Source organism: Phacochoerus africanus, chromosome 15, assembly GCF_016906955.1.
Source record: "Phacochoerus africanus isolate WHEZ1 chromosome 15, ROS_Pafr_v1, whole genome shotgun sequence".
Taxonomy (NCBI): Eukaryota; Metazoa; Chordata; class Mammalia; order Artiodactyla; family Suidae; genus Phacochoerus; species Phacochoerus africanus.
The window spans coordinates 32,704,309-32,713,795 of NC_062558.1; the positions used below are offsets into that span (position 1 = coordinate 32,704,309).

The 9,487-nt window shown below is 55.3% G+C and overlaps 1 protein-coding gene across 2 annotated transcripts; it reads right to left on the reverse strand.

Annotated features, from left to right (window-relative positions):
* Window positions 1–2,153: 2,153 nt before the first annotated feature.
* On the reverse strand, window positions 2,154–9,236 carry PHETA1 (PH domain containing endocytic trafficking adaptor 1). Of its 2 annotated transcripts, XM_047761392.1 has the most exons (3): window positions 8,981–9,236; window positions 6,673–6,817; window positions 2,154–4,894 (listed from the first exon to the last, which is right to left on the reverse strand). In XM_047761392.1, exon 3 carries the CDS (start codon window positions 4,867–4,869, stop codon window positions 4,210–4,212), a length of 660 nt encoding a protein of 219 aa, XP_047617348.1. In that variant the 5' UTR covers window positions 4,870–4,894; window positions 6,673–6,817; window positions 8,981–9,236; the 3' UTR covers window positions 2,154–4,209. The 2 variants fall into 2 exon arrangements, with proteins under 2 accessions (XP_047617348.1, XP_047617349.1); XM_047761393.1 differs by lacking the exon at window positions 6,673–6,817 and having other exon boundaries at window positions 8,981–9,192.
* Window positions 9,237–9,487: the final 251 nt, after the last annotated feature.

Below are 9,487 nucleotides of genomic sequence, written 5' to 3' on the forward strand. Positions count from 1 at the left end.
GCCCTGTTTGGGAGCATAAAAGGTGCTGGGCAGAAGTGGGGGTGGGGAGTGCTAGTCTTTCAATAGTCGTTCACTCAGAAGAGGAGAGATGAAAGGCATCCAGGGAAAAGTTGAGGCAATCAGTGGGCCTTCTCATGCCCCAAAGGATCCCACTCTAGCCCTAACCTTCACCCCAGTGAGCTGACAACAGCCCTGTCTATGGTTGGCTACCCAGAGCCATGCGCCTTAAAGGGAGCAGCTGCAGTTGCTCAAGCTTATCCATTAGCAAGCCTCTGACTGCAAATAACAAAAAAGTCCCCCTCAAAGCTTTAAACATTTATTACCTCAAATAACAAGACCTCCAGAAGAAGGGCAGGTTCTCAGATCCATTGACTGAGCAGTTCAACGATATTTTCAAGCGTGTGCTAAATTCAGCATGGGATATTTTCCTTAGTGCGGCCTACTTCATGATCACAGGATGGCTGCTACAGCTCCAGGGATCAGATGTAACTTAACTCCCAGAGAACAATGAAGAACTCTTCATTGTGTCTCTCTTTTTAGAAGCAAGAAGACCCTTCCACTCACATGTCATTGGCCAAAATAAGGTCACACAGCCATTCTTTTCTCTATGTATGTATATAACTTTTTACAAATACTGTTTCCAGTGTACAGCATTCTAATTCTACACCTGTATACACTGAAAGTGATCAACACCACAAATCTAGTTGTCATCCATCACCATGAAGTTGACCCCCTCCACTCATTTCACTCGCCACCCTCCAACACAGCAGCTCAAGGTTAGCCAATCCCTGTCAGTCAAATGGTAGTAGCACAACTGATAGGATGTGACTGATTATTTAGGGTGGGTAGACGATGCGCAGGGAGCTAGCTCCTAACTTCGGACCTGACTGACCTTTTTTGAGGGTCTCATCCCCCACCCTAAGCAGCTTCTCAGAATGTTCCTTCTGAACACAAACAATGGCCCCCAGAGACTGCTGGGGTGAAGACAACTTCCTCAACTTTGTCATGCTCCTGGGATGTTGTGATCTTCCTTAGGCACGTGTCCTGACACCTCCCCCCAAGTCAGGAGGAAACACTGACTATTAGCAGGTGGATGCACAACACTGAGGCACAGATTGACGTGTCCCCCACCCCCCCTTCACCAGGAAACCTTCTTAAGAAGCCTGGCAGGTGAGGGCTACCTGTGACCCTCCTTTTTGGGGCTGTCTCTCCTGCTGTTTCCCCCCGTTCTGTGCCCCAGGCCCTGCTGTGGCCACCATCACAAACACCACAGGCAGCACCCTGACTCGGCCTGTGTGGGAGGCACTTCCCCAGCCTCTGTCAGCTGGGGGCCCAGAAGAAGGAATTACTCAGCATGGTCTGAATGCTCACGAGTAGCAAGCTTCCCTGACCTTGGTATTTTTCTTGTTCTCTGAACTTGTTCTGCAGACCGAGGACTGTACATTACTCATCCTAAGCCACATTTTCCTGAACATGCCTGATTTTTCCATGCTGGCAAGAGACATATGACCAAGGTCTGGATCCACATTGAGGACCTTGGGCTAGCCCCTTCCCATTAGCCCAGCAAATATAGTCGATGAGTCAGAGATAACAGATATACAGCCTAAACACTGCCACCATCCACCCTCTCATGGCAGACATCACTAATTAGTCACAGGATATTTCCCTCTCAACTAGCATGGGTGCCAGAATCCTCCTCACTCAGGCCCCGAGGCAGCACCAGGAACTGATCTGTGACAGGAGCCAGATTTTGTCTCTTCCCTTTGGCATCTCTCCCAACTGTCAGGACTTCAGCCCACAGGTGACTTTCACATCCTCACCTTCCCCTCTGCTTTCTCCCCTCTGAAAAGGAACTTTAGGCCTCCATTTCCTCATATTCGTCTTAAAGGCTCTCCCTTCTTCACAGGATTCCAGAGGTTTACAGTTCTGACACTTGACAGCTGTATGAGCTTGGCAGATTTCTTAAGCACTCTGAGCCTCAGTTTCTCATCCCAGAAGGCGGCCAGTATCTGCCAGAAGAGGCTGTAAGATGTGCCTGGCCACAGAGAGCACTCAGCATACACTAGTCACTTCTCGTGTAGGGCCTGCTCCCGGCTCTGCCAGGCAAATCAATCAAGGATTTTGATGGGGAAAAAAACTGATATAACCAGCCATTACTTGATACACTTTATTTTATTTTAGCCTTTATATCCTTCTCCCCGGCTGCCCGATAGCTCTCCAGCACCCAACTCAAGAAGCAGCCTGACCCCATGTTGTGCTTTGGTGGGGGGTGTAGGGGGATTGTACCTTTAGAGCTTGTAAACTTACACAGGACTGAGGCCAACACCTCACCCCACAGCTAGGTCTGGCCAGGACAGGGGCACCGGGCCACTCCAACACCCTGAGACCTAGAGCCTACAGATGAGAGCTGCCATCCCCACCCCCACCACTCAAGGCATGAGGAAGGGGGGTTGGAAAGTGTACCCAAGAGCCCCAGAGGCTTGCCAGGGAGAAGGCAGAGAACCAGGTGGCATCCTTGAGGTGCGTGTCTCCACAAGGCCTCCTGCCCTCTCCCTGGGGAGAGAGCCAACTAGCACCCCCTCCTCCACTGGCCAAGCCCAGACCAGGGCACCCTAACCCTTCCCACCAGCCAATGAAAAACCAAAGTAGTGAAACACCAAGCTTTGTTGCTCTGGGGGATGGGGGGGGAAACACCCTAAGTATTAAAATTAAATTAAAATTGAAGCCCCAGTCAACTGAGCCAGCAGTGAGCTGGTGACTGCAGACACACAGACAGCATCCCCACTCTTCCCTGTGCTCAGGGTCCCCAAAGGCAGCAGAAAGGGATCAAGAGCTGAGTCTGTCACCAAGAAGGAACCTGGGGAAATAAAGATTGAAGTGGAGGTATCCTCAGGGGGGTCCCCATGTGGGGGCACTGAGGACTGTAAACATGACCTGGGTGGAGGGTCAAGGGTACCCCAGGGCCCCTGAGATTCTCCCTGGATGAAGAATGGCCACTGTGGTGAGTGAACAGAGTGAAACAGAAGTTGGTCTCGAAGCAAAGTAAGACCTGGTCTCCCTCTCGGAATATTATGGCTGAGAGGAGGGCTGAGTCTGTGAGCTCAGAGAGGGGCTGTGAAAGAGGAAGAGGGTTCTAGAAGCCAAACATGGCTTCTCAGCTGTTTCTTTGCCCCTATCAGATTGGCATCTGGGCCCTTTCTAGGCTCTGAGTCAGCTCGTGGCCCCTCCTCCCTGAGGAAACCTGCTAGAAAGTCAGCTCAGGCCAAAGCTGCCCAGTCCAGGACTGGACATGGTCAGGTGACCTCCTGAGAGGCGCCACCCCAGGCCAGGGGTGAAAGATGTGGTTAAGGAGTGTAGGGAGAGCGTGAGCACTCTCACAGGAACACAGACATGGCCCACGGCCAGAAGGCCACTACTGTGCCCAGAGCACCACCTCAAGGCCTGGCTGAGGCCCCAGGGTAAAGTCCTGCCTCAGCCTCACTCCAGGTGAGAAGCCCTGGGGACCAGGCGATCTCACGGTACTGATCTCACAGGAAAACCCACGCCTGTGCTGCCTTCTGTACCTGCTGCTTCTGGAGGCAGGCAGGCGGCCAGGAGCCAGGCTGCTCCTCTGGTGGGCCCTGGGGGCAAAAGGAGGTCAGGCCCAGATGCTGTGTAGCACAACCCCACCTCCTCTCTGTCCATTGGAGGCCCAGTCTGGAGCCTCCGCACCACGGCTGACTGGGCACATGCCTTCCAAGCCACAGATCCCCGCATGTCCCAGTCACCCCAGCCGAGGCCTGCTGCCAGCAACAAGCCTCCCTGGGTGACTCCCAGCCAGGAGACCAGGGCACCTGCAGGTCTGGGTTTGGGGCTACAGTTCCCACGAAACCAGCCCTCCAGCTGCTTGAGGCTCATTCCGGGTCTGGATTCTCCTGAGAACGGGACACGATGGCCCCCTCAAGGTGGGCTTTCTCTGAGTTACTCCTCTGAGGTCCCAGAGTACTCCTCAGAACTCAGCGTCTTCTCAGAGCCTGAGTCTCCAAAAGCAGGTCGGACAGGGACCTCAGGGCCGACCCTGGCCACTCCTTCCCTCAGGACCAGGTCCCCCAGTGTCTCAGGGCTGGGCTTGTCCAAGCAAGGTCTGGGGCTGGAGTGGCACCAGAACCAGGACCCCTGCTGACTCAAGGCCTTGACCACTACCCCGCAGTTCAGGCCCTCACCCCATCCTCAGAGCTGGGCCTGGCTCCTGAGCCACTGGCTCCTCAGCGCCCTGACCTCCTGTCCGTACCACTCGTGCAGCTGGGTGAAGGGGACTGAGTCCAGAGGCCCGTTGGGCACCGAGGCCCGCCGGCGGGGCGGCAGTGGCGGGGCGGGCAGGGAGGCAGGGGCGGCGGCCGCGGGGGTGGCGGGGGGCTCGGCGCTCCAGACCGCACAGCCGTTCTCCTTGGGCGGGAGGGCGCGGGGCCGGGGGGCCGGGGGTGGGCGGCCGCCCGCGCGCACCGCCTCCAGCTGCTGCTCCAGCTCGCGCACCACCAGGCGCAGGTAGTCGAAGCTGGCCCGCGATAGCGCCTTCACCCAGCCCTCCATGGCGGCCTGGCTCTCAGCCGCCAGCACGTAGGTGCGGGCCCGGGACCCGGCGAAGCGCACCGCGAAGGCGAACTCCTCGGCGGCCTCCACCAGCTCCACGGTGCAGCCCTCCAGGATGATGACGCCCACGGGCTCGCGGCTGGCGGCATCCTCGAAGTAGAAGAGCATGTTGCCGCGCAGCACGAACCAGCGGCGGTGGTAGGCTGCGTGCCGGCCGCCCTTCTTGTACAGGAAGCCCGCGTTGTCGGCCGGGGCATCGCACGTGGCGTAGAAGGCCAGGCTGCGCTCGTTCAGCTTCATGGCGGGGCCTGCGGGGGCTCGGGGCCTGGACCCCACCAGGGCGCTGGTTATTCACGAGGCCACCGCCTCAGATGGCCTCACAGCACCCCTCGGCTCATAGTACTCATCATTCCCCATCTCAGAGGAGGAAACTAAGGCTCCAAGAGCAGAACAGCTTGCCCCAGTGCATATAGCTCTTCAGGAGCACAGCCAAGACTCACACCCAGGTCTTACTGGCCCCAGAAGCCAGGCTGGTAACTCTCCTGCTGTCCTACCTCCCCAAAATAATGTTGAGGATTCCTAGTGCATGCCAAGCATTTGGTATGTATTAGCTCATTTAATCTCAAAACAAACCTTAAGTTGCAAGGACTAGCGTTCACCCATTTGACAGATGGGAAAACAAAGTATACAGAGGTAGTCATTTGCCCAAGGTCACAAAGCAAGTTGGGGGGAACTGAAAATCCAACCCAGGCCTCATTTCAGGCACTGCTATTTCCATCATCCCTGGGTACCAGACCAGCTCTGCTGATTTCATAATGCAGCTTTGATTTGCCCATCCATGAGATGGGGATATGAACCTATTTCAGAGAATAGTAGGGACTTCATCCATCAAACATTCATTAAGCACCTACTGTGTGCGAGGCACTGTTCGAGGCATTAGGTATGGAGCAGTAAACAAGATGGAAAGGGTTGCTGCCCTCCTGGTGCTGATGTGCTAGAGGCAGGTGAAGGGAGCAGACAGTTAACAAATCATAAAAGAGTCTGCCAGATGGTCTTAAGTGCTGTGGAAAAGACAGGGAGGGGTTCAGGAGTGATAAGGACAAGAGGAGTGTTTGATTTTGAAAGGGTATCAAGAAAGATTATACTGAGAAGGTGACAATTGAGCAGAGATCTGAAGGAGGTGAGGGACATGCCAGGCAGAAGGAATAGCAAGTGCAAAGGCCCTGAGGTAGGAACCAGCTGGTATGCTTGAGGAAGTTGGTGAGGCTAGAGCAGAATGAGGAAGGGGAGGGGTGGGAGATGCAGTCGGAGTGGCAGAAAAGTCTGTCACAAAATAATCCAGATAAAGAGCCCAGAGCTTGGCCCACACTTACAGGGAAGAGTAGGGCGAGAGCAGTGTGAGCCCATTTGAAGTATAGGAATCTATGCCCTTGGCCACAATGATTTTTCCATTTTCCCCAAGGAGTATATGATGGGACAACACAGGCCAGGTAGGACTTAGTAGGAAGTGGCACAAGGGTCTCCAGCATGGTTACACCCTCAGGGTTTTCTGTTGCCACCCTGCAGACATACCTCATGCTCCTGCTTCAAAAGCTTACTCTACAAGGGCAGTGGCCACATTATTCAAAGTCCCTGGAATGCAGCACGTGCTCAGTTAATGTTTGTTCCCCAACCTGGGCAGTGCCTCACTGAAGACCTGGAGGAATGAGGTAGGGGTAGTGGCTTTCCTAGGAGCAGCTGGCCACAGTGGGGCTGACCCAGGGTGGACAAGGCAATTGCTCCCAGCCAGTCCACCTCATTTCACTTGCCTACGCAGTCAAGAAAGGCTTTCTGGATGATGCAACGTGAGCTGTGATTTAGGCTGATTATCAGCCTGTCCTGACCTAGCAGCTGGGCCAAGGCCACAACTCTAAAGACTCAGAGTGTTTAATCCCTGCCCTGCCTCTCTGAGCTGTGTGACTTCAGGCATGGGCTTCCCCTCTCTGAGCCTCAGTTTCTTTCTCTGCAAAATGGGAGGGATTCTTCCCCAACCCCCAACAACTCCCAGATGGACCCCACTTCTCACAGAAACCACTCACCCAACTCGCCCCATTTCCCTCCTACCTCTCAGGCCACTGCTCACTTCCCTGCCCTCTGCCCAGTTCTGGTTTCAGCTTGCTCTTCTCTGGATTCAAATGTCAGCTCTGCAGTGTCCAGGCTGTGTGACCCCAGGCAAGCTTTAAGCCTCTATGGGCCTCTGTTTCCACATCTGTAAAATGGGATCATAATAGCATCTAAGTAGGGGTTGCTGTGAAGACAGTGACTACGTCCTGAGCACAGTGCCAGCATGGTATATGGCTGATGACATTCTTCTCAGCCTCTCCAAATGTTCCCCTCAGTGCTTTGTCTCAGCAAAAGGCCCTTGGTTTCCTGCCACCTCCACATTGGCTCACTCGTCAAGCCCGCTCCAACCTCTTCCAAATCAGCAGCCTAACCTCTGCTCATGGCCACCTCCCATTCTAGGCCCCCATCATAGCTCGCCCGGACAGCTACAGTAGCCTCTTCACCAGTCTCCCTGCCTCCACCCTTGCCCCTCCTTTTGTCCATGTTCTTCAGGGTAAGATCATAACGCCTTCCTAGGCGCCTCCCCTGCCCCCACAGAGGATCCATTCCTCACAGAGGGATCCTATTAAAACTAAACCAAATCATACCCTCTCTCCAACTCTAAAACCTCCCATGGCTCCCTACTTCTCTCAGCATAAAATTCATTCTTCCCCCCTGAATTCCAACTGCCCTTGCTCTCTCGCTTTCCCCTTTACTCACTTGTCTCTAGCCACCCTGGTCTCCCTGCTGTTCCTCAAACACACCAGACATATTCCCACCTCAGGGCCTTTGCCCTGGCTATTCCCTCTGCCTAGAATGCCTTTCCCATATCTCATGTGGCCAACTCCTCATCCTTCAGTTTCAGCTTGACTATCACCTCCTCAAGAAGGCGCCCCCAGTCACTGCCTGAAATCGCCTGAGTCATTTTTGCCTGTTCTAGGAGGGCAGGGTTCTTTGTCTGAATTCTAGTGCCTAGCATGTAGTTGGTGCTCAAATACCTGTAGAACGAATCAAAAGGTTGTCTACTTAAATCTCTCAGCAGGCCCATGAGAAGTCGTTCCCCATCCCACATTCATAGATGCGGAAACTGAGACAAAGAGAGCTAAGTAACTTACCCGAAGGTACAATTCTGTGCCTAGAATTGCATGCTGTGGGCAACCAGCCCAAAGGAACTGTTCTTGGAGCCTCACCACCTCTTAAGGCCAAAGGAAAAGCAATTTCCCTCATACTCAGCAGCTCCCCTTCTACCACCCCCACCACCTGGAGCCCAAAGTCACCAGCCAGCACGGGACCCCTCTGCCGATGGCCCTGGCTCCTCCTGCCCAACAAGAAAGGCAGAGAAGGCAGGAGGCAGCAGGGACACAGGCTCCAGCCTCTGGGAGGGCCTGGCAAGCTGGCTTATCTCCCTGTGCTCATACAGTTTTCCAAGAAGTTCAGAGTCCGCTGTGAGCACTGCTGCTGATTCAACAGTCCCTGGCCAGGCAGGAAGCTGGAGGGGACCGACCCAGCCCCTCTCTGATCCCAGGGCCAAGTTCTTGCCTCTGCCAGTCCAGGCTAGAGGACCTTGAGAACACGGCCTCATCTATAAAGTGAGAATATTAATATCCACCCCTCTTGGAATTGAATAAATTAGTCCTGAAGAGCCATCTTGCAAAATGCTGAGCAGGTAGTGAACATCCAGTCAAGAAATTGTCCAAAAGAAAATAATTAGCTCCAGGCTTCCAGGGATACAGACTGCCTAGAACTGAGGCATGGCATTTTGATGCTCATTTCAAGGACAGAAGCCAAAACCACTGGGCCTGGGATTGGATCCAGCTGCCACAAGTGTCCCCTAGCAGTGGGCATGTTAGAGAGGGTGTGGCAGGTATGGCTGAAAAACATGTGTTGAGAACCCCGAAGAGCTCCTGCGCAGCACTGCCTTGGGCAGCGGCCACAAGCACTCCAGGTAGGACGGCCATCCCAGGCCATTGCTCCTAGCTGCTCTCTCTCCTTTTGTACGTGGTGTGTTCCTTAAAGGACAGCCAGAGCCCTAAATGGGGTGGTCAACGGCAGAATGTAGGAGTCAAGTGGAGCTCTCGTCCCCAGAGTTCCCCCAGAGGTCTCTTACTGGGCAGGAGAGTCATCAGCCAAGTTTGCCCCCTGCAGCTGGGGTCCCTGATGGGCAAATTACCACTGGCGTGAAACTGCAAATGGACAGATCCCCAGCAGAGGTCTCCCCAGAAGGCCGGAGGACCCCGAGGCCCACGGCGGCCCGAGCCCGGTCCCGCGTCCCCTCTCAGGTCCGCCCGAAAGCTCTCACCCCACCCCCACTACGCCAGGCTGGCCTTACCTCGCGGCGCGGCCTAGGGCGACGGCGACGGCCGGACTGGAGGCGCGGAGCCAGGGGACCGCCCGGCCATGGTCTGGGACTTGCTCGGTGGCCGCAGCCGCGGTGGCGCTTTGTTTCCCGGGCGGCCGAGCCGGCGCAGCCGCGGGAGAACGGGGATCCGACCGAAGGAGGCGGAGGCAGCCGGACAGTCCGCGACCCACCGACGCGCCTCTTTAACCCTTCCCAACCCGCGGGTGCTGGGTCGGCCGCGAGTTCGTCCCCTACTCCCGGATTGGCCAGCCCAGATCCGGCGCACCCCCTGGATTCGCCACGCCCCTGTGGGCCCGCCCCTGAAACCACTCTTAAAGGAACCGCAACTGGCTTAGGAATGCCCGGTGCCCTGTTGGAGGAAATGTTGGATCCCTGAGACACAACACGCTTCCAGGGTAGATATAGGGGGCGGATTCGTCCAGAAAAAGCATCGGGGTCCTGGGCGTGACCATTCGCTGAAGCCCTAGCCTTGAGTTC

Coding starts and splice junctions, on each gene's coding strand:
- PHETA1 (XM_047761392.1), bottom strand. CDS start 4,869: ATGAAGCTGAACGAGCGCAGCCTGGCCTTCTACGCCACGTGCGATGCC.